The sequence below is a fragment of the Cyprinus carpio genome, chromosome B22, assembly GCF_018340385.1.
Source record: "Cyprinus carpio isolate SPL01 chromosome B22, ASM1834038v1, whole genome shotgun sequence".
Classification (NCBI taxonomy): Eukaryota; Metazoa; Chordata; class Actinopteri; order Cypriniformes; family Cyprinidae; genus Cyprinus; species Cyprinus carpio.
In genome coordinates, this window is record NC_056618.1 from 24,333,371 (window position 1) to 24,358,381 (window position 25,011).

Consider the following 25,011-nt stretch of genomic DNA (forward strand, 5'->3'; position numbering starts at 1 on the left):
TACAAGGAAAGATTATAGACCTGCAAAAAATTACAGCAGAACAGAGAGCAAAATATATGGGTAAGTAATGAAAAGTGTGGCAACTGCATGGATTTTTTTTCTTTCTTTTTTCTTTCTTTTTTTTTTTTTTTTTTTTTTTTGCAATGCAAAGAAAAGTGAGAAGTTTTATTATTATTTACTTCATTTTTGTAATTAAAAAAAATGCTGAGGTTTTTTAGGTCAGATAGAATCTGTGATCTCTGACCCAGTTTATTAGCTGGCATCTATGGCTGCAGTATGCTGTGTTTTCCAACAACTGGCAACCTGGGGTGTTGAAATCATATTGGCAGTGGGCTGAATCCCACAGACACACAGTCACACAGGTTCCTAAATATCTAAAAACATATTATGAAATTTTTATGCTTTAGTACTGTATGTCTTCTTGTTTGCCTCTATTAGACGATCACTCACTGAGCCTTTAATCTGCAGTCTTTTCCAGCCAGCAACACTACAGACAGTACAAGATTTTATGTATTTTTTTTTATTCTTTATTAATTTAGACTTCTTAAATCATCACGACTTGCTTAAAATAAAATCTGTAGATATAGAACACTTTAAGCATATTACAATGTTAGTTTAAACATTTAAAAATGCACTGTTAGGTGTATATCTAAGCGTTTGTGTGGAGAGTGGAAGCTGAAGCGTGCTTATTAATGCACAGAGGCGCCAGTGCCATCACTTCATTCTGTTCTTCATAACAGTGGAAACAACTTGAAGTATGCCAGCTCGGGCTGAATGCAAATGTCTAAAAGCAGATGCAGTTTAGCTTTGCCGTGTCCGAAACTGATGGTTTACATTCACAATAAGCTATATAATACATGTAATACTGAATCCATGAAGGGCTAATAATGACAGTAAGATGCTAATATTGTAGCCTACATAAAAATGCTGGGTTGTTTCAACCCAACTTTGGGTCAAACATGGACTAACCCAGATGCTGGGTTAAATTTTTTAATTAAATGTTTAACCCAAAATTTGGGTTAGTCCATATTTGACCATATATGTCCATATAAGTCCATATATGATTGCGTTTTGGTTCATATTTAAGAAATGACTTTAAAAAAAAGTCGTAGTTATTATTACAGCAAAAACGTGTTTTTGTTCCATTAATATTTTTTCTGAGGTTGAAAAATAAATGGTGCTATAACTTTTGTTGTAGGCTATTCATCAAAAGCAGCATCAAAAAGCAGTGTATATAAAAAACAAACAACAACTAAAAAAATATATTAGGCCTATAAGATCAGCATTTGAACACTATAATAAACACACAAGAATTAACTGCTTGATGACGCTGTTATTTTTATTATTGCGAAGTGAGATTAATGAAGAGCACGTCTGTCTTGCCTGCACAAACACGCAATGGAAAAGAGAAGTTTAGTTTATCAAGTTAATCCATATTAGTCAGTGATATCATCAACACAGGTATTAATAAATTAAATTTATTAATAAATTAATTAAATTCTGCAGTTGGCTGGTTTATGTTACAACCTTTTTTTTTCTTTTAGATAGAGCATGTCCATTTTACACTGAGCAACCAGTTTTGTGACTGAATTCAGTCCAGCTGGAAGGGGTTGGGGTTTGGGGGTAGCTTGTGGGGGTTAAAATAAAAGTGTGGATCGCTCGCTCTTTCATAAGGATATTGTCTGATGCCCATAAAATTTTTGCTATGGCATATTTTTTAGGATTAATGCCTGCTTTGGCTTGGCTTTTGCAATTTTTGCTATGGCATACAGAGTATTACATAGGCTACAATATAATATGGTTTTGTTTTTTCTCTCGCCAAAAGAGATGCGCATCTGCCAAAGAGACAAAAAACTGTACAAAAGAGATGCCAAAGAGACAAAAAAACGTTGGTTCTTAATGTACAGCCTATGCTGCTTTGTACTGTTTTAATTGTACGCAGCAACACTGCAGTCGTTTTGGCAATACAAATGTAAAAATATATTGCAATAATAAGAACCTGTCCTGAGACATCATGTAGGCCTAATCATTATTTGTTTCATTATTGGACAATTCCAGCGTTACTGACATGACATTCACAGTCAAAACCTGAAATACAGAATGTATTCATTACCAATCTCTTTATGTTTTTCTAAACAAGAGAGTCCAGACATCAGAAAAGTATCCTTCTATGAACGTGTTTTATAGGCTGTTTTCGATTTGGGAAATACACATGCGTTACGGACGTGACAAAAAAGACCCGAGTTTTTGGGAGACATCTTACTTTGAAGACTTTCTGTGATTTACAATGCACAAACCAGAAGCAACAATATCTGCCAAATACATTCTCAAAACATTTTCGTTTTTGTGTTTCAGAGGAAAAAATCAATGTTAAGGATGTGACTCTCTCCATTACGGACCATTCTGAAAGCAGAATGTATCCAAACATGTATAAAATACTTTAAAGGGGTGCTATTATGCTTTTTCACTTTTTCAACTTTAGTCTGTAATGTTGCTGTTTGAGCATAAAAAAGATCTGCAAAGTTACCAAGCTCAAAGTATTTAACAGAAATCACTTTTCAAAAACTTCAACGAACAACTGGTTTGGACTACAAATATAACAAATATATTTTCCTGGATTTGTGATATCACAAATACTGATGAATGGGACGAGACCTGGTTGAGCTGCATTAGAGAAGGCTGTAGAGTGGAGGTGTAGCTGCTCTATTTAAAGATGTCTATCAATGCAAGCAAATGTGAGTAGTTACAATCATCCGCACTCAAATTGATTTGATTTTGATGCAATATTTACACTGAAGCTCGCAGGCGGCTATGGTGAGAGGCATGACGTTTCCCGACCAGGCGCCGAGTGGAGCCAATCACAACAGGCACTGGCCCAGCTAACCAATCACAGCACATTTCTTATTTCAGAAGGCGGGCCTTCAGTAGATACAGGAACTTTTCAAGCCGTTCATGCCAGACTGGGGAGAGAGGTGTTGTAATAATGTAAAATATGTGAAAAATAATGTGTTTTTTATACAACCTAGTATGAGAGCCTGAAAAATAACAACCCAAAACAAAATCAAAACAGATAAAAATGTGCTATTAAGACCCCTTTAAAACTTTAACAGAGATGTCTAGGGTATTTAATAGGGTTGCCCCCCACGTAAGATTTTTCGAATTTCTAGTAGTCGTTCATTTAAGTAATTATTCAACTAATCACATGTTTATATTAAATTAAGACAGTCTTAGCATGAGCCTTAATATATTCCATGCTCAAGCACACGTATTAAGTTTGCCACAAAGCACTGTCAGAAGTAGCCTAATAATTGTGAAAAAGGAGACATTTTAATTATTTATTAATAAACTAATGTTTTCTTGTTGCCTGCAAGATGAAATTCATGGTGCTGACTCTAATCTCCACAGTACTGGATGCGCCTTTGGAGAGTATTTGCTTTTGTTTGGAATTGGTTCGTTTAAAAGTAGACATTCCAAGCTTTCTGTAGATATATTTAATGTACGTGAGGCACCCCAATTTTAAGTTATTTCATTAAGAGGAAAAAATGCAAGTGATCACGAGGGCGCCTCCCTGTCATACAGGCGCATAAATAATTTTTTCGCACAAACACTTGAATATGAATAGTAATAGAGCACATTTCTTTTAGGTTACAGTATGGGATCCGCATTAAAAAGAAATCTTCACAAGTCTACAACCAAGACAGATGCAGTTATAACCTGTAATTTGAAGGCTATTTCATGCTTTAAAATGATCTAATGGCCGATGCCGCTCCAATTCGTTGCTCATTAGTTGTTCTTGATCAAGATTAAACGGATGCATGACTCTCATAAACTTGTTTTAATAAATCTCTTTTGCATTAAATAACAAAGATACAAAGCAGGTTATGTTAAATATTATTGTATAAATAATTATAAAATGCTATAGACTGCAAATAAGATAGCGGTTTCACATTTTGCATATGAATTACAAAGTTAATTATTTTTTACATGCAATTATACAAAATAAAACCAAACAAGATTTGTAATGAAAATAAAATATGTAGACAAAAAAGAATAAATGTTGCACATCTATCATTTTTTTTTTTGAGTTTTACTTAAATTGTAAGAAAGCAAGTAAAGAAGGCTCCCTTTAAAATCAGTGAAGTTGTCAATTAATGAATCTCTTTTTAACATTGTGTGCAGTTAATGATTATAATATAATAATAATGACAAATATAGGCCTAATATTTGAGAATGTTGACATTTTGCATATAAATCCATGTATGTAGCCTAGCTCACTAAAATATGGAACAAAGTTGCTTCGGAACAAACAAGCAAACAAACAAACAAAAAACAAGCAAACAAACAAAGTAGCTTCGCTTTCACAACGAAACACAGCGTCTTCACAATATGGCACTGGTGGCAACAGCGAGAATAAAAGTTATGCCTTCTTTCTTTGTGTGAACATTTGGGCAGCGTTATGCAAATATTCCCAAAAAGCCTGTAACATCCTGACTGATACTGTATGTCGAGCCATTTTAGGAGGGCGTGGTTGGCTGTTATTAACTTTTATAAAGAATGTCTCTTTGGATTTAAGACTTTAGTCTTTGCAACTTTACAGATCTTCTGCAAAAAAATTCCAGGAAAGTTAGTCTATAAATGCGACCAAAGCCAAATCCATGTTGCACTGTTTTGCTGTAACACATAATTAATAGTGAGTAGACATGTGTCTATAGGATCAATGATAAAAGTAATCATAGCCATGGTGATATTCAGAACAACATGACTTAGATTTTGATTTTGCTCTTTTACAACAGTACATTAAACACATAATTAATAGTGAGTAGAGATGCATGATATATCTGCAGATGATAAATTATTGGCCATAAGAGGGAAAATTCAAATATTGTTATTGCACCAATAACTTAATTTGGACCAATAGTTCCACAGATAATTAATTCTGGTATATTCTCTGGCATCAGAGAAATACCTGATTACTCGCAGCTTCTTTCATTTTGCAATTTGACAATGGCACTGAGCAATTACACACTTCAGTTTTAGGTTGTTTGACAGATGCTTTGCCAAAGCAACTGTGCAAAACACAATGTTAGAGAAATTGTGTTATTAAAGTATTTCTTTATTTCTGCCAACAAGATGTCATTGTTTTGGAAATATCAGACAAAAACAATACAAATATGCTATCCTTACAAATTCCAAAGCTTATTTTTATTTATCCCTTGTGCATTGTTCAAATTCACTACCCTTTCGTTATGTTAGTGGATGAAAACATCCACTATATTAAACTGCTGTAAAAAAAAATGTATCAGATAAATATTTTTTCTAATTTTTTTTGCATAAATCTATTAATCAACCTCAATCCTGATCAAAACTACCAAATGTTTTCAGAACAGATTTTTAACTCTTTAATTACCAAGTTCATAAATGATGTCACTGATTTTGGGGGGGAAAAAAAAACACAAAATGACACATTTTCAATATAAAAAGTGATTGTGGACTGGATTTTATTTTTTTTTTACCTTTTATCACAGTCTTGGGCATGTCAAAGATTAGTAACAACTTTGGCTTTGCTGCATTGTTAGTTTTTGTGCAGCATTAGATTTAAATTTTTTCTCCCCTCATTTGTTGTTCGTGGCTGTTTTTGCCCCATTGACTTCCATTATAACGACATTTTTTGATTGCAAAGCCATGACACAATAAAATCATGCATTCTTGATTGTTGGTGGTTTTCCCTGTTGGAAAGAGGTAAAAAATTTTATTTTTACAGTTGATCATTAGGTGGGACCATTAACCCTTTAGATAGGCCTGTGCAAATAAAAGGCTTCTGGCTTGTATATGGAGTTATATGGAGTATAACAGCAAATTATAGTGTTTGTGTGTGTGTGAGATTCTTGATTGTTGGTGGTTTTCCCTGTTGGGAAGAGGTAAAATTTGTTATTTTTACAGTTGATCACTAGGTGGGACCATTAACCCTTTAGATAGGCCTGTGCAAAAAAAGCTTAGTTTCTGACTTGTATATGAAGCTATATGGAGTATAACAACATATTATATTGTGTGTGTATGTGTGTGTGAGAGAGAGAGAGAGTGTGTGTGAGAGAGACCTTTGCACTCTTACCTTGATGTATTTGAGAAAATCAAAATGTACACCTCTCTCTCTCAGAACTACATGGAGTAAACAAAAGTGTAATTATGCACCTGCTGCCTTTTAATGGTGGTGATAAGTATAGACTAAACAAAACCAAAGTACGTGGATTTAAACACTTGCATGCCATCCTGCTGGTCATTTGATGGTGAGAAGAGCAGCAAGCAACATGAGAAAGGGCTTGACTTGTACCAAAGTTTTAGAAATGATTATGCAGCTTGACCCCTCCAGCGAGCTTCAGTTTATTTGAAGTTGGTATTGCATTTTGGTTCATAATAAATTTTGTTCATAAATCTGATGTAAAGTAGATTTTTTTTTTACAGGATTTTAAGGTTTAAACTGGCTTTACCATTAAGAAAAGACAAGCATTTCACACATAGGCCATCCATACTTTTCACCATCAAAAGGCAGCAGGTGCATAAACACACTTCTTTTTTTATTGTTTACTCCATGTAGATCTGAGAGCTGAGGTGCATATTTGGATTTTTCAGATACATCAAGGTAAGTGCAAAAAGGTCTCTCTCACACTCTCTCTTTCTCTCTCTCTCTCTCTCACACACACACACACACACACACACACTATAATATGCTGTTATACTCTATATAACTCCATATGCAAGCCAGAAACTAAGCTTTTATTTGCACAGGCCTATCTAAAGGGTTAATGGTCCCACCTAGTGATCAACTGTAAAAAATAACAACTGTAAACCTCTTCCCAACAGGGAAAACCACCAACAATCAAGAATCTCAAACACACACAAACACTATAATTTGATGTTATACTCCATATACAAGCCAGAAACTAAGCCTTTTTTTGCACAGGCCTATCTAAAGGGTTAATGGTCCCACCTAGTGATCAACTGTAAAAATAAAAAATTTTACCTCTTACCAAAAGGGAAAACCACAAACAATCAAGAATGCATGATTATATGGTGTCATGGCTTTGCAATCAAAAAAAAACTGTCGTTATAATGTAAGTCAATGGGGCAAAAACAGCCACGAACAACAAATGAGGGAGAAAAAAAATTAAGTCTAATGCTGGACAAAAACTAACAATGCAGCAAAGCCAAAGTTGTTTCTAATCTTTGACATGCCCAAGACTGTGATAAAAGGTTAAAAAAAATCCAGTCAACAATCACTTTTTTATATTGAAAATATGTCATTTTGTGTGTTTTTTTTCCCCAAATCAGTGACATCATTTATGAACTTGGTAATTAAAGAGTTAAAATCTTGGATTTTTTTTTAAACATTTGGTAATTTTGATCAGGATTGAGGTTGATTAACAGATTTATGCAAAAAATATATATATATATCTATCTGATACATTTTTACAGCAGTTTTTATTTAGTGGATGTTTTCATCCACGAATAACGAAAGGGTAGTGAATTTGCCCACAGTGTATTGTTAAGTTTTTGAAAATTTTCAAAGCATGTTTCCCAAAATATGTGTCAAAATAAGATTTGTCACCAAAAATCATTCCATTAGCTGAAACACAGAGAAACTTGTGGCCAAAATAAGACTCAACTTTACCCCCTAGTGGACGAAAACTTCCCCAACAACCACATAAGGGTTATTTTTATTATTATTATTATTTTATTTTTGTAGTAAGTTCTTGAAAGTGCTATGGTAATCCTGTCATATTTATCTTTGTTCAAACACTTTGGTAATGCCACAGAAAAACAACAGAAAACCACATGTGGCATCTAATGATTAATTCTTGTGATACTGTACAACAGAAAGTGCTGTGGTAATCCTGTCATATTTAGCTTGTGTTGTATTACCAAAAACAACAGAAAAAACACATATGACATTTAATGGAAAATTCTTGTGATACTGTACAACAGAAAGTGCTGTGGTAATCCTGTCATATTTAGCTCTGCTCATTTGTTGTGTGGTAAATTTATGTTGTACTGCTGCAGTACCACCGGATTACAACAGAACATTTTTGTAAACATTCAACAAACAAGGTAAATGTGACTCCACTAAAACAGTTTCAGAAGCTATATTTAAGAGATGAGTGAGGGACAGATTGGTGTCTTTCTCACCTCTGAGGTCTTTCGTTCTGTTCACAAAGTGTCAAGAGATAAACTTCATGCCAAAAATTTCACTATCTACCAAAATAGCTCAAGATTATTTAGAACAAGTCTGTAATCTCAGCAATTCCCTAAACTCACCACCAGTGGTCACCCTCCCCAGCTTTATAAATTAGCCCTCTAAATGGACTATATACAGTAGGTAGGCTACTATATAGAGACCTATAAATATGACACCTGTGTTATAACGTTGCTTTTCCATTCATATATTCCATTCATATATTTTGTGGTAATGAATGGAAAGTATTCAAATGTATGCTATCCTTTTTAATACTTCTAGACCAAACCATCCGTGGCCAAGAACAAGATTTACTCATCATTGCCACTTCCAACACAAACTGAAAAAGAAAACAATGGGCAGCTTGTTGGCAACTCAGTGTCTCCACCCACCCTTGTGTTTATACAGAGTTTTGTCAGTGAGATTCTCACTGATTGTTTCTTTATCATGATCATCATCTCGCTGCTCCTGGCCTCTCTGCTGTCACTCCTTCACTGCTGAGACTGATTATATAACAGCATATCATGCTGATTTTTAAAAAATACTTAATTGGTATGTGCAGAATGACACATCTCTCTCACATCTCTCTCCCTCAGCTCATGTGAATGTGGAAATAGTGAACGGCAGGGAAGCTAAATCCCACTCCAGACCTTACATGGTTTCTCTTCAGATAAATGGATTTCATAACTGTGGTGGATTCCCTTATTTCTGATGAGTTTGTCTTGACTGCTGCACATTGTCAAAAGAAGTAAGACTTTGTACTGATTGATTATTGATGAATAGGTTTTTAGATGAATTGACAGTAGTATATGGTTTACAAAGTTTTGTCATCAAATCAGTAGGCTGAATGCATGAAGTTGTGAAAAACATTCATTATACTAAAAAGACTTGCGTTCAACAGAAATAAAATACTGACAGTTGTGGTTGGTGCACGTGATATAAAAAATGAGAATGAAGGGTCTGTTCGTATTGGAGTGAAGTCCTACCAAAAGCATCCAAAATATAGCAGTGATTTGGACCTGAATGACATTATGATTTTGAGGGTAAAGCAGGAAATGTAGTCAAGGAGTATATACACACACTGCCTGTGTGAAAGTATTCATACCCCTTCATTTTTTCCTTCCCCACGTTTTGTTATGTTGCTGCCTTATGTTAAACTGCTTTAAATGTATTTTTTTTAGCACATCAATCTAAACTCAATACACCATAATGGCAAAAGCAAAAAGCAAAACACTTAAATGATTCCATTGCATAAGTTTTTATACCCTTATCTGGGACAATTGAAATTTAGCTCAGGAGACTTCATATTTCTTGTAGCTGTTACTATACTTTGAGGGTATTTAACCTGTGGCAAATTTTAATTGAATGGGTATGATTTGGAAAGGCACACACGTCTTAAATGGTCTAACAGCTGAAAATGCATATCAGAGCAAAAGCCAGGCCCTGCGTTTAAAAAACAATCTCTATCTTAGCTCCGTTACCCTTAATAGAAGAATTCTGAAACTCCGTTACCCTTAATAGAAGAATTCTGAAACAACCAGGACTCTTCCTGGAACTGGCCTTCTGGCCAAACTGAGCAATTGATGGAGAAGGGCTTTGGTTAGAGTGGTGATCAAAAACCTGATGATCACTCTTGTTGAGCTTCATGATCATATGTGGAGACAGGAGAAACCTACAGAAGGAGAAACATCACTGCAACACTCCACCAATCTGGGCTTTATCGGAGTGTGGCCAGACTCCATCCTCTCCTCAGTGAAGACACATGAAAACCACTTGGAATTAGCAAAAAACACCTATAAGACATACCCAAAAAGACTTGACCCAAAAAATGTACAGATGAACCTCAATTCAAAGCATCATGTTTAAAGGAAACTAGGCACTGCTCATCACCTGCAGAGTACCATCCCAAAAGTAAAGTGTGCTGGTAACAGTCTCATGCTGTGGGGCTGTTTTTCAGCGGCAGGGACTGAGGGACTCGTCAGAGTAGAAGAAAAGCTCAGTGCACAAAAACATTGAGATAATGAATGAGCCTTAATGAAAACCTAGAGCATTCAGAAGCTCAGACTGAGCAGAAGGTTCACCTTCCAACAGGTCAGTGACCCTAAGAACACAGCGAGTGTGGCTTATAGAGAACTCTGTGAATGTCCTTGAGTGGCCCAGCCAGAGCCTGAGATTGAATCCAGTCAAATATTTCTGGAGAAACCTGAAAATGTGTGTGTCATTTTCCCCCCATCCAACTGACAGAGCTTGAGAGGTGAAGAGGTGATGAGCAGACAAATGCAGACGTGTAAAGCTTGACGCATCATACCCAAAAAGACTTGAGGCTGTAAAGGTGCTTTAGCTAAGTTATGAGGAGTTGTGCAATGTACTTATTTCAGGGGTTTTTTTTTTTTCTTTTCATTTGTTTTTAAATAAATTTATGAAGTTGTGACAATTCTGTTTTTGCTTTGTCAAAAAAAAAGTAATTTAAAGCAGAGTTTAACATAAGGCAGCACCATATATATTGTAAGGGAAACAGGTCAATTTAGCTCAAAGGGAATCATTTAAGATTTTAAAGGGAATTTGAACAGAATCACTGTTTCACGGCTGATCACTGAAACGGCCAGCGATGTGCGGTGGATATTAATATCCAAAGTATAGTGACAACACTATTAATTAGCACAGTAACAAGATCGGCAGTTTAAGACATTAACTTGTGAGCACAAAACACAAGATACTACTTTTTCAATTGTTTCAATATGAATAAGGCTTTATTAGATAAATCTAAGACATATAAACTAATCTAACACATAAGCACACGTACTCACATTCACACAAGTTGCAGGAGGATAGAAAGTTAGGAAAGGATGAGTTTAAAAGAATGAAAATGTGAAATCCCAAGTTTACAGCAATATGTGAAATTGCATAGGCATGAACAACCATCAATCAATTAATTAACCCTCGCATTGAGTTCCTCAATGAGGTTAAAATTATATTAGATTCACCAGTACAGATCAGAGTCTGGAGGTACATTACTTGTGATGCCTCTGTAACGGGGTTCCCTTTGTTGTCGCTGAAAAGGGGATTTCCCGAGGTTGCTGATTGGCTGGAAGTTCAGTAGTCGTTGAAGTGACGTCTTGGGAAGCCCATGGTTGGGCGTAGGCTGACAATGCGGAGTTGTAGGCTGGTTGAAGTTTCAGACGGGCACGCGAGGTCAGACTCGGAGACACGGCGTTACAAAACTTAACTCAGAACACGAACTCTCAAACCGAAAAGAAAAGAAACTAAAGTAAAAGAATAGAAGTAAAGTTTGATGAGACTAGGTGGTGTTTCTTCTCATCGTGGCTAAGTAGCAGCAGGCGTGCAGGCCGAAGCACGCTGGAACGGCGCTCGAAGAACGCTAAAAGTGATGACAAAGCATGACTAAAAGCAGCAGCTAAAAAGCAGGCTAAGAGCCGGCATGACTGATAGCCAAAGCTAAACGAAAGCTAAAAGCTAAAAACAAAATTTGATGGTGTCCTGAGTATTTAAACTGGCATTTTGGCCACACCTCAAATGTTGTCTTGACCAATTAGATATTGTCTTTTCTCGGGGTGTTGCATTGTTTGTCCCACCCATTCATAAATCATATGTTATCTTATCAAGCACGTGGTCCGAATTTTCCCGCTCTTGCAGGGTATAATTTGGACATGATTCCTATAACAAGAATATGATACATTTGACAAATAACTGATGGTCAGAAACGTTTCAAGCAAGAAGATTCGAACACACACACATACTAAACGTGAATATGATCCCTTAAGCTATTCAAGAGTTATTTAAAAAGACATACACAATAAGTGATTAGAAACATTATAATCAAATGTGTGGGTTACATGTATGATATGGAGTTAAGCAATGGACTGATATCCATTTAGAAGTCTTTTTTGAGTTCATTTTGGTGCGCATATGCATTGGAAGGCATTCTCTGTGCCATTCTGGGCAGTAAGGATATGTCCTGTGAAGATCAGAGGGGTTAACAGGTCTCCTTAGGAATTTCATTCTGGTTCTGCTAGGTAGGGGGAAGTCAATCCAACGATCTTGTTTACTCTCATGGCTTTACATGTGAGGGTCAGACTGTCCATCTCTTCGATTACTTGCCCCAAATTAGACAATCTCTTCTTCGAATTGAAATTGTCAATAATTGTTCTAATGGTGTTAATGTTGAAAGCTGTTCTGTGAAAGAGCTGGTTGGTTCTCTAGCTTCAGACTGTGGTGCTAGGAGTTGATTTACAACATCCTGCCTTTCTCACCAATAAAGCTAAAGTACCAAAAACCATATCATTCCAATCTCAAACAATACCATTTCATTCCTCAAACTCTACAATATATAAGGCTCATATCTTGCCTACTTGATTAGGGAAAGAGTGAAAACTTCAAAACTGATTATAAGAAAAGTCAAAAATGGTATTTTAAAAAACGGAGCTTCTAAAGCACAGATGAGGGAGTAAGCGTGTATGAAAATCTGAATTTGCACAGCTTGTCAGCATTACTAATAGTGAAGCCACACGTTTAACTACTTAAAAAACAGTGACGTTAACACTTCTCTTCTGAGTAGGCCTGATTCCTGCCAGCTATAGAAGAGTGAGCTGGCAGATATGTTTGGTGGGCAAGATTTTTTAATCAAAGTTTTTAAACTTTTTAAACTATATCTATAGCTTTACAAATAGGAAGATAGACAGAGAGACAGATAGATAGATAGATGCCACTCACAAACCCACTGTGTGATTGTGAGCCTCTACTTTTCCAAGACAGAAAAGCTAATAAAACTACTAAAAATATAGCACTTTTCTGGTGTTATTTTAATGATTGGGGCAGTATTCAGCCCTTTCTCAAAATTCTCATCAAATAGCCCATCTCAGATTGCTTTTAATGCAAAAATCGTTAAATTAATATTAATGCTGTCTTCCCTTATCAAAAAGTAGCATACTTCAAGTTTATTTTATTAAGTGTACTTAAATAAAGTTCAAGTATATTTTTAAGTATACTTTATGTAGCAAGTATACAAATATCAGTCTTCTAGTAGTTTACATGTAAGTGTACTGCTTCAATACTCCTTGGGACTAAATTGGCACACTTTCTAGTATATAAAAGTATACTTTAAGTGTAACAGTAGCAAACTTTGAGTACACAACTAGTTTACCTTTATGTTTGTAGTTTGTACTGCAATTATACTAAAAGTTAACTTATAGGTATACTGATAGTTTACTAATTAAATAATTTGTACAGTAGACTCATAAGTTTTCTTTAAGTGAACTTTACATCATACTTTAAGTTACTACTATGTCCCTATTTAGGTTTTATTTTTGTATATATTTTGTTATATGAATATCTGAACATACAAAACATCCAAAGAAAGAACAGGGTATCTGCATGTAAACAAAAACATTTTATTCTAGCTTTATGCATTCTTTTTTTTTAAACACTTTAATGTGGGTATGTTTCATTAAAAAATAAAGAAATAACATTTTGAACAAAAAGCTGAAAAAAGACTATGAATTGGATTCAGAACGATAATCAAAACGTAGATGGAGTCGATCAACACCCCAAAGCTTGACTGTGATTATTACCTCTTCATCGGTCCACAGTTTATTCCATAACGTTACAGTTCTGATGCTGTTTCATGTCAGAGGATCGTGTTACATGTGTTAGTATCTGTTTGTTTCTTTTTCTTCTTCACTTGTGTTTTCTTGGAAATTCTGTGCAGAAGATGTGTACTAGCGCCCTCTACAGTATAATAATGAAAACACGGATTCTAGGAGCACAAGTATAATTCAAATATATTTAGACTTTTTGTAAGTATAAGTCAAGTATACTTAAATGTCATTTTAAGTATATTTCCGAGGAGTACATAATGCCCATTTCTGAGAAGTACACAAAAAGTAAACTAAAAGCATACTTTGCTATTTTTAGTTTAAAAGAAGTATACTAATAGCACACTTGAATGAACTTCTTTTTCGGTAAGGGTTTATTTAGAAGTTCTGATTGGATAGGAAAGATATTTGGGTGGGCTCATGGCCAGATCCCATAAACAGATAGCTCAACCATTCAGCTATCTATTTATGCCATCTGGTCTTGTTTCTGAGAAATGTCTTGTTTTGATGAAAATTATTGATGAAGTAGCATGGGTAAAGCTGATAAGTTTCTGTGTGCGAGTCTGTGGGTTAATGTTTGTATGTTGACGATACCGTGAGCAGGTGTAAGATCATTTTTATAGATAATAAAAGATAATTTTGTTTCAATTCAAATATTTTCATTTTTATATTTATTTGCTTGATCAGTGTCTTTGTGGTGTTGGATTCTTTTGCTGTACTAAGGTGCAAAACTCTTCGAAGTAACTGAAAAAATTTGGCAAACTGGTAATGTGGTCAAGACCCTCCTGGACCCACTTTGGCCATGAAGTTACAGAAGAAGAAAAAATAAAAATAAAAAATCAGCAGTTTAGGATGACTGTCAGTTAATCAGAATCAATCATTTTAGAGCTGTGTTGTTTTAAGAATGCTTAATTGCTATGTGCTGATTAAGGGGACTTACAGCATCATATCTTTCAGCCATCATTACTCCATGACCTAACTCTTAACTCATTAAAATAAAGGTGCTTCAAAAGGTTCTTCAAGCGATGCCATTAACAGCATGTATTATGATGTTTAATTGGTATGTACAGAATAAGCTGACTAATAGTTCTAATAAAATCTAATTAATCTAATAATCTCTCTCTCAGCTTGTGTGAATGTGGGCATAGTGAATGGCACAGAAGCAAAACCCCACTCCAGACCTTACATTGTTTCTCTTCAGAAGGACAAGACACATGTCTGTGGTGGATTCCTCATCTCTGATGAGTTTGTCTTGACTGCTGCACATTGCTGGAAAGGGTAAGAGTTTTGTTTAGTCTGAACTGTGTTTCATGTGTTAAAATCATTTTGGCTGACAAAAAACTTGCAATGCCACCATATATGTCATAAATGAGCAGCATCATGACTCCATAACCAGCACAAAATGCTTTTTCAACAGAAATGAGATTCTGACTGTTGTGGTTGGTACTCATGATTTAAGGAACAGTAAGAGTTCTGATCACATCGGAGTGAAGAACTACATCCCACACTCTGGTCTGAATGACATCATGCTTTTAAGGGTAACCAACTGTAATGCTTTTAGTTATTCAAAATAGTGATCAGTACATATAAAATTAGGGATTCCTGATCAGATTCTAATCATCACCATCAAAAATCACCTTGGCCTTCAGGGCTTCTGTACTAACCTCAAAAATAGCAGTGAAATCAACTGCAGTTCGATCTTATAAAAAATTATTAAACCTCTTTATTAATAATAGTTGTGTTTTTGAATTACAGCTACAGAAAAACTCAACCTAAATAACTATGTTAACTGGATATCATTACCAAAGGATGGGGAAGATGTAGAAAATACTAAGTGTAGCGTTGCAGGCTGGGGACAACTGCAGACTAACGGCCAAAACAGCAATCATCTAATGGAGGCAAGCGTGTATATATTGAATAACATGGAATGTAAAAAAAAATGGACCAATCTACTCAGTCTCAAAGATGATGTGCACAGGTGGCCATGGTGGATCCTGCCTTGTACGTACAAAAGATGATTCACAGAACTGATTATGTTAATTTGTGAACTGAGTGTCAACAAATACAGTATTTTACATTTTAGTGATGTGTTGTTCTGGGTTTCTTCACAGTATGACTCAGGAGGTCCTTTGGTTTGTGGAGACACTGCAGTTGGCATCACAGCTTTTGGGTATAGATTACAGTGCAATTCACCTCAGTATCCTAATGTGTATACTAAGATTTCACCATATATTCAATGCATCAACAGAATAATTAGAAATGTGAAATGAGTTAAGTTCTTGAATTCCTCTGCATAACCTCTTTCAGTAAAAGTATTACCTGGCAATCATCAATCATTCAAAGTGTCTTCATTGCCACATACATACATGCATACACACACACACACACACACACACACACACACACACACACACACACACACACACACACACACACACATATACACACACACACACACACACATATATATATACATATATATATATATATATATATATATATATATATATATATATATATATATATATATATATATATATATATATACTGTATATAGTATAATATACCTATTATGCTATTTGGAAGGTTCATAATTTGGTTTTGTGAGTCCACAACAACAGGGTTACATGCATACAAGGTTAAAAAAAATAACGTAATTTATATATATATATATATATATATATATATATATATATATATATATACATACATATATATATATATATATATATATATATATATATATATATATATATATATATATATATATATATATATATACATACATACATATATATATATATATATATATATATATATATATATATATATATATATATATATATATATATATATATGTATTAGTCCTGTCAAATGATTAATTACGATTAATCACATCCAAAATAAAAGTTTTTGTTTACATAATATATGCGTGTATGCTGTGTATATTTATTATGTATATATAATTGCAAACACATGCATGTATACATTTAAGAAAAATATGTTATGTTTATATATTAAATATATTTATATATAATATAAAAAATATAAGAATATAAATATATAAATGTATATACATGTAAATATTTGTAAATATTTTCAAAATATTTACTGTATGTGTATGTATTTATATATACATAATAAATATACACAGTACACATACATATAGTATGTAAACAAAAACTTTTATTTTGGATGTGATTAATCGCAAATCCAAAACTCAAATCCTGAGGTTATATATAATATGCATTTAATTTTACGTTATTTCTCAATGACTTTCAAATGAACCCTTTCCACAAGACTGTGATGATGCATTTCATTACATTTTACATTTACGCATTTAGCAGACGCTTTTATCCAAAGCGATCAACAGTGCATTCAGGCTCTACATTTTTTTTTTTTAGCAGTATGTTTATTTCACTATTGTTTATTCATCATTATCGTAAATCCTCGAATGGTTTTTATATTTAGATTTTTTTTTTTAAATGTATGTACATTTATAACAATAAACTTTGTATTATGTCACATTTGCATCAAAGTATTTTACAAAAAATAGTTAACGCTAATGCGAGGGTGCTTCTAATGCAGCGTCTATGGGAGGGACGGTACGTTTGTTAAACAAGTAATTGTGCTGACAGAGTTTTGAGAGGCGAAGAGGTGAGGAGCAGAATGGCAGATAATTGCCAAATGCAGAAGTTCAAAACTTGTTGTATCATACCCTAAAAGATATGAATACGTATGCAATGTACTTATTAGTTAATGGTATGAATACGTATGCAATGTACTTATTTCAGGTTTGTTTTTTTTTTCTTTTCATTTTGATTTTAAATAAATTTATGAAGTTGTGACAATTCTCTTTTTGCTTTGTCAAAAAAAAAAGTAATTTAAAGCAGAGTTTAACATAAGGCAGCAACATATATATATATATATATATATATATATATACAGTATTTTTATATATATAAAAATTAGTGGGGGGGCCGTTATCGGCGTTAACGTGCTGCGTTAACGTGAGACTCTTATCGGGCGATAAAAAAAATATCGCCATTAATCTATTCTCAAAGTTGGGTTGGGAGCTGGGTCTATACTACGCAAGCTATGATGACTTTCACCGTGATAGTTTAGCGCGGATGTATACCTAGACAAATTGCACTGTAGGGGGCGAGAACGAGTCTTCTAACCTGTGTGTATGCCTACTGTGAAATTACCAAGCTTCCCCAAAAAAAAACCTCGACAAGACTCACGCCTGTTTCACACCTACTCCGTCTGCAGCGCGTATGCAGTCTGTGTGAGTTACGTGTGTGGTGCAGAAGCAGCACGGACTCATTGTGCTTTCACACAGGACACGTTTCCAGTCCACTACTGATCCGCGGCTGTTTAGTCCACAAACACAACATTTGTTCATCAATCTATATTTCAAACCATGTTAAAAAAAAATGTGACTTATCACAGAACAGTAACAATCTTTCATAATCATAGACATTAGTTTAAAGTAAATAATATGAACAACATATTATTCATGCATTTGACTTCTAGGTTTGTATAATAAGCTGCTCAAGCAAGTGGCAAAACATTTAAACACAACAATTAGCCTACATTTCTTGTTGGGATATCGCAAATATTTAAAATTAAAGCACCGTTGACAGAAACAGTCGACTCTCGTGCCTTTTGCATTTAAATCTTTATTACAAGCAATCGCACGGTTCTTAATGAACTTTGTTTTTTCTGCTTCCATAAAAGTGCATAGGCCTATGTCATGTTGCCTTGTTTATCTAAAGGTGCTCTTTTTCTTGTTTTAAACCTAGCCAAAATCCATGTGTTGCGTGTGAAAAAACAGTAGGCTTTAATTAGTATACATTTATTGTGAAATTACTGCATTTCCGTGTCAATCCATTGTAATTTTTACCGCGAACAATGCACCGTCATTTTATTTCAGCGCATGCAGCACCGCAAAAATAGACTCGGTACGTAAACGATCGCTACACTGCTGCAGACGCACCGCTCCTGGAACGCACTGACGGGCCGCAACCGCGTGAACGCTGGAATCCGTTACATGGGTGCGTAAAAATAAAATAAAAAAATGCAACGCATACGCACTGCAGACGGAGTATGTGTGGGAACAGGCGTAAGGTTGTTTGCAACTTGTGCAATGCGGAATTAGTTTACTGTAGGAGTTCTTCCAGTCTCAAGTACCACCTAAACGCAAAGCATCCCTTAGCTAATGCAGAAGATGCCGGGCCAAGCAATGTAGCGCAGGGGAAGAGTCCGTCAAAATACTATGTTTGAGTGCAGCACAGCTCTATCAGTACTAACAAGTACATCTTATTGAACATAATTTGAATGCCTTCGGCAGAATTCAAATGAGCCATTTTAATCTAGATTAATCTAGATTAATTCCAAGATTACAGTGAGATTAATCTAGATTAAAGACAAATAACAATAAATATTGTGACAAATAATATATGTACCTGGCATCAAATCAGGTACTGTCTGCAGTGTTGCTGGCTGGGGAAGACTGCAGGCAAATGTGAAAATAATGAAAGGCAGACAGTGTAAAGAAAAATAGAAAGGAAGTGTGAAATATTCATTCTCAAAGATGATGTGTGCATATGGCCGTGGTGGATCCTGCAAAGTATGTACACAACGTATATACACACACACACACACCTTTTTTTTCTGAGTTTAAACTGATATACGATTCTAATTCATGTGTTGATCTGTTTCATAACAGGGGGATTCAGGAGGTCCTTTGGTTTGTGGAAAATCTGCAGTTGGTGTCACTTCATTTGGTGATTTTAATGTCTGTAATTTACCTGAGCATTCTAATATGTTATACTAAGATTTCAGCATATCTCAAATGGAAGCATCAACTCAAAGTTTCCTCATTGTCACAACCACATATAAGTATTACATGACAGGCACATGTCAGTTATTACATGGCAAGCATCAACTCAAAGTTTCCTCATTGTCACAACCACATATAAGTATTACATGACAGGCACATGTCAGTCACTTCTCATGAGCAAGTAAGGCTCATATCTTGCCTACTTGATTAGGCAAAGAGTGAAAACTTCAAAACTGATTATAAGAAAAGTCAAAAATGGTATTTTAAAAAACGGAGCTTCTAAAGCACAGATGAGGGAGTAAGCGTGTATGAAAATCTGAATTTGCACAGCTTGTCAGCATTACTAATAGTGAAGCCACACGTTTAACTACTTAAAAAACAGTGACGTTAACACTTCTCTTCTGAGTAGGCCTGATTCCTGCCAACTAGAAGAGTGAGCTGGCAGATATGTTTGGTGGGCAAGATTTTTTAATCAAAGTTTTTAAACTTTTTAAACTATATCTATAGCTTTACAAATAGGAAGATAGACAGAGAGACAGATAGATAGATAGATGCCACTCACAAACCCACTGTGTGATTGTGAGCCTCTACTTTTCCAAGACAGAAAAGCTAATAAAAACTACTAAAAATATAGCACTTTTCTGGTGTTATTTTAATGATTGGGGCAGTATTCAGCCCTTTCTCAAAATTCTCATCAAATAGCCCATCTCAGATTGCTTTTAATGCAAAATGTATTTTAAATATATTAATATTAATGCTGTCTTTATTTAGAAGTTCTGATTGGATAGGAAAGATATTTGGGTGGGCTCATGGCCAGATCCCATAAACAGATAGCTCAACCACTCAGCTATCTATCTATGACATCTGGTCTTGTTTCTGAGAAATGTCATGTTTTGATGAAAATTATTGATGAAGTAGCATGGGTAAAGCTGATAAGTTTCTGTGTGCGCGTCTGTGGGTTAATGTTTGTATGTTGACGAGCGAGCAGGAGTAAGATCATTTTTATAGATAATAAAAGATAATTTTGTTTAAAAAATGCAAATATTTTCATTTTTATATTTATTTGCTTGATCAGTGTCTTTGTGGTGTTGGATTCTTTTGCTGTACTAAGGTGCAAAACTCTTCGAAGTAACTGAAAAAATTTGGCAAACTGGTAATGTGGTCAAGACCCTCCTGGACCCACTTTGGCCATGAAGTTACAGAAGAAGAAAAAATAAAAATAAAAAATCAGCAGTTTAGGATGACTGTCAGTTAATCAGAATCAATCATTTTAGAGCTGTGTTTTTTTAAGAATGCTTAATTGCTATGTGCTGATTAAGGGGACTTACAGCATCATATCTTTCAGCCATCATTACTCCATGACCTAACAACACTCTTAAAAATAAAGGTGCTTCAAAAGGTTCTTCAAGCGATGCCATTAAAGAACCATTTTTGGTTCCACAAAGAACCATTCAGTCAAAAGTTCTTTAAAGAACCTTTTATTTTATAATCTGAAGAACCTTCTTTCGCCACAAAGAACCTTTTGTGAAACAGAAAGCTTCTTCAGATGTTAAAGGTTCTTTATGGAACCATTTAGACAACAAGGTTCTACTATGGCATCGTGAAGCACCTTTATTTTTAAGAGTGAAGAAGGAAGGAGAAATCGGTCTGCATGAGATCATCCTTGTTTATCCTGCATCAAAATGATAAATCTCAGTCTTTCTGAAAGGACATTAATATCTGATATGACTCTTCATAACAGTTGTATTATGAACTGTAAAATATTCAAATACCAAATTGCATGCATACATGCTTTATCCTTCTCATCTACACTACAGTATTTTTTCATCACTGTGTTGCTTATGCTGCAAGAAAACCAAAACTCATGAGCTACTCAGTGTCTCCACCCACCTTTCAGGTATATTTATACAGAGTTTTATCAGTGAGAGCTCACCGTCTTCATCATGATCATCATCTCTCTGCTCCTGCTGGGCTCTCTGCTGCCACACCTGACTTTCACTGGTGAGACTGGTTATATAACAGCATGTATTATGATGTTTAATTGGTATGTACAGAATAAGATGACTAATAGTTCTAATAAAATCTAGTTAATCTAATAATCTCTCTCTCAGCTCGTGTGAATGTGGGCATAGTGAATGGCACAGAAGCAAAACCCCACTCCAGACCTTACATGGTTTCTCTTCAGAAGGACAAGACACATGTCTGTGGTGGATTCCTCATCTCTGATGAGTTTGTCTTGACTGCTGCACATTGCAGAAAAGGGTAAGAGTTTTGTTTATTCTGAACTGTGTTTCATGTGTTAAAATCATTTTGGCTGACAAAAAACTTGCAATGCCACCATATATGTCATAAATGAGCAGCATCATGACTCCATAACCCAGCACAAAATGCTTTTTCAACAGAAATGAGATTCTGACTGTTGTGGTTGGTACTCATGATTTAAGGAACAGTAAGAGTTCTGATCACATCGGAGTGAAGAACTACATCCCACATGAGAACTCTACTCATGACATCATGCTTTTAAGGGTAACCAATTGTAATGCTTTTAGTTATTCAAAATAGTGATCAGTACATATAAAATTAGGGATTCCTGATCAGATTTTAATCATCACCATCAAAAATCACCTTTGCCTTCAGGGCTTCTGTACTAACCTCAAAATAGCAGTGAAATCAACTGCAGTTCGATCTTATAAAAGATTATTAAACCTCTTTATTAATAATAGTTGTGTTTTTGAATTACAGCTACAGGAAAAACTCAACCTAAATAACTATGTTAACTGGATATCATTACCAAAGGATGGGGAAGATGTAGAAAATACTAACTGTAGCGTTGCAGGCTGGGGACAACTGCAGACTAACGGCCAAAACAGCAATCATCTAATGGAGGCAAGCGTGTATATATTGAATAATACGGAATGTGAAAAAAAATGGGGACCAATCTACTCAGTCTCAAAGATGATGTGCACAGTTGGCCATGGTGGATCCTGCCGTGTACGTACAAAAGATGATTCACAGAACTGATTATGTTAATTTGTGAACTGAGTGTCAACAGATACAGTATTTTACATTTTAGTGATGTGTTGTTCTGGGTTTCTTCACAGTATGACTCAGGAGGTCCTTTGGTTTGTGGAGACACTGCAGTTGGCATCACAGCTTTTGGAAATAGATTTCAGTGCAATTCACCTCAGTATCCTAATGTGTATACTAAGATTTCACCATATATTCAATGGATCAACAGCATAATTAGAAATGTGAAATGAGTTAAGTTCTTGAATTCCTCTGCATAACCTCTTTCAGTAAAAGTATTACCTGGCAATCATCAATCATTCAAAGTGTCTTCATTGCCACATACATACACACACACACACACACACACACACACATATACACACACAGACATATATATATATATATATATATATATATATATATATATATATATATATATATATATATATATATACTGTATATAGTATAACATACCTATTATGCTATTTGGAAGGTTCATAATTTGGTTTTGTGAGTCCACAACAACAGGGTTACATGCATACAAGGTCAAAAAAAAAAAAAAATGCATTTAATTTTACGTTATTTCTCAGTGACTCTCAAATGGACCCTTTTCACAAGACTGTGATGATGCATTTCATTACATTTTACATTTACGCATTTAGCAGACGCTTTTATCCAAAGCGACTAACAATGCATTCAGGCTCTAAATTTTTTTTTTTTTTTTGGCAGTATGTTTATTTCAGTATTGTTTATTCATCATCATCGTAAAACCACGAAATATTTCCATCAAATAATTTTACAAAAAATAGTTTTAAATGTATGTGCATTTATAACAATAAACTTTGTATTATGTCATATTTCCATCAAATTATTTTACAAAAAATAGTTAACGCTAATGCGAGGGTGCTTCTAATGCAGCGTCTATGGGAGGGACAGTAAATTTTGTTAAACAAGTAATTGTGTGCACATCCCACCTTCTGGCAGGTGCAGGACAAAAGAAACTACAAAAGTGAAAAAATATATAATGTCCACAACACTGCTTTTAACTCCCATATTTAATTAAAGGCAATGTTTCGACCCTGCTGGGTCTTCTTCAGGCAAATGGTGAACACATTTGATAAAGGGATATATAGGCCTTACAGTCAACTGACCCACCCTGTGATTTCCATTAGCTTGATTGGGTCTAAACAAGCCTAAAAGCCCCACCCATTACTCAATTAAGAGAACACTTGCATAGAAAAACACTTAATGGAAGAAACAGTTCTATATATACACAAGCCAATCCCAAATAATTGGAGAACATTACCCCACATATGCATAAAACCTACTGAAATGTAGTCAGCATAGAAACAAAAAATTATATACACACACATACACAAACAAATACAGCTAAAATCATTCAAGTTCAAGTGAATCAAGTTCATTTGTTTTCCCCCTCATTAATGTACATAGTTAATTTGTTTTTCCCCCTCACAGAATTGTTGACATTTTTGCACATTTATTAAAAAAAGAAAAACTGAAATATCACATGGTCCAAAGTATTCAGACCCTTTCCTCAGTATTTAGTAGAAGCACCCTTTTGATCTAATACAGCCATGAGTCTTTTTGGGAAAGATGCAACAAGTTTTTCACACCTGGATTTGGGGATCCTCTGCCATTCCTCCTTGCAGATCCTCTCCAGTTCTGTCAGGTTGGATGGTAAACGTTGGTGGCCAGCCATTTTCAGGTCTCTCCAGAGAAGAATTGGGTTTAAGTCAGGGCTCTGGCTGGGCCATTCAAGAACAGTCACGGAGTTGTTGTGAAGCCACTTCTTCGTTATTTTAGCTGTGTGCTTAGGGTCATTGTCTTGTTGGAAGGTGAACCTTCGGCACCAGTCTGAGGTCCTGAGCACTCTGGAGAAGATTTTCGTCCAGGATATCCCTGTACTTGGCCGCATTCATCTTTCACTCGATTGCAACCAGTCGTCCTGTCCCTGCAGCTGAAAAACACCCCGACGGCATGATGCTGCCACCACCATGCTTCACTGTTGGGACTGTATTGGACAGGTGATGAGCAGTGCCTGGTTTTCTCCACACATACCGCTTAGAATTAAGGCCAAAAAGTTCTATCTTGGTCTCATCAAACAAGAGAATCTTATTTCTCACCATCTTGGAGTCCTTCAGGTGTTTTTTAGCAAACTCCATGCGGGCTTTCATGTGTCTTGCACTGAGGAGAGGCTTCTGTTGGGCCACTCTGCCATAAAGCCCCGACTGGTGGAGGGCTGCAGTGATGGTTGACTTTCTACAACTTTCTCCCATCTCCCGACTGCATCTCAGGAG

General features: G+C 35.2%; 1 protein-coding gene across 1 annotated transcript; it reads left to right on the forward strand.

The window, feature by feature from the left end:
- Positions 1-21,427: 21,427 nt before the first annotated feature.
- LOC109047546 (complement factor D-like) lies at positions 21,428-23,023 on the forward strand. Its single transcript, XM_042749296.1, has 5 exons — positions 21,428-21,685; positions 21,796-21,946; positions 22,087-22,210; positions 22,427-22,675; positions 22,786-23,023. Exons 1-5 carry the CDS (start codon positions 21,628-21,630, stop codon positions 22,942-22,944), a joined length of 741 nt encoding a protein of 246 aa, XP_042605230.1. The 5' UTR covers positions 21,428-21,627; the 3' UTR covers positions 22,945-23,023.
- The last annotated feature ends 1,988 nt before the right edge of the window (positions 23,024-25,011 follow it).

What these genes read in the sequence shown, in the direction of transcription:
- LOC109047546 (XM_042749296.1), top strand. Translation starts at nt 21,628, where the DNA reads ATGATCATCATCTCTCTGCTCCTGCTGGGCTCTCTGCTGCCACACCTG. An exon ending in GCTGCACATTGCAGAAAAGG is followed by an intron (nt 21,947 to 22,086) that starts GTAAGAGTTTTG and finishes CTTTTTCAACAG; the next exon opens with AAATGAGATTCTGACTGTTG. An exon ending in ATGACATCATGCTTTTAAGG is followed by an intron (nt 22,211 to 22,426) that starts GTAACCAATTGT and finishes TTTGAATTACAG; the next exon opens with CTACAGGAAAAACTCAACCT.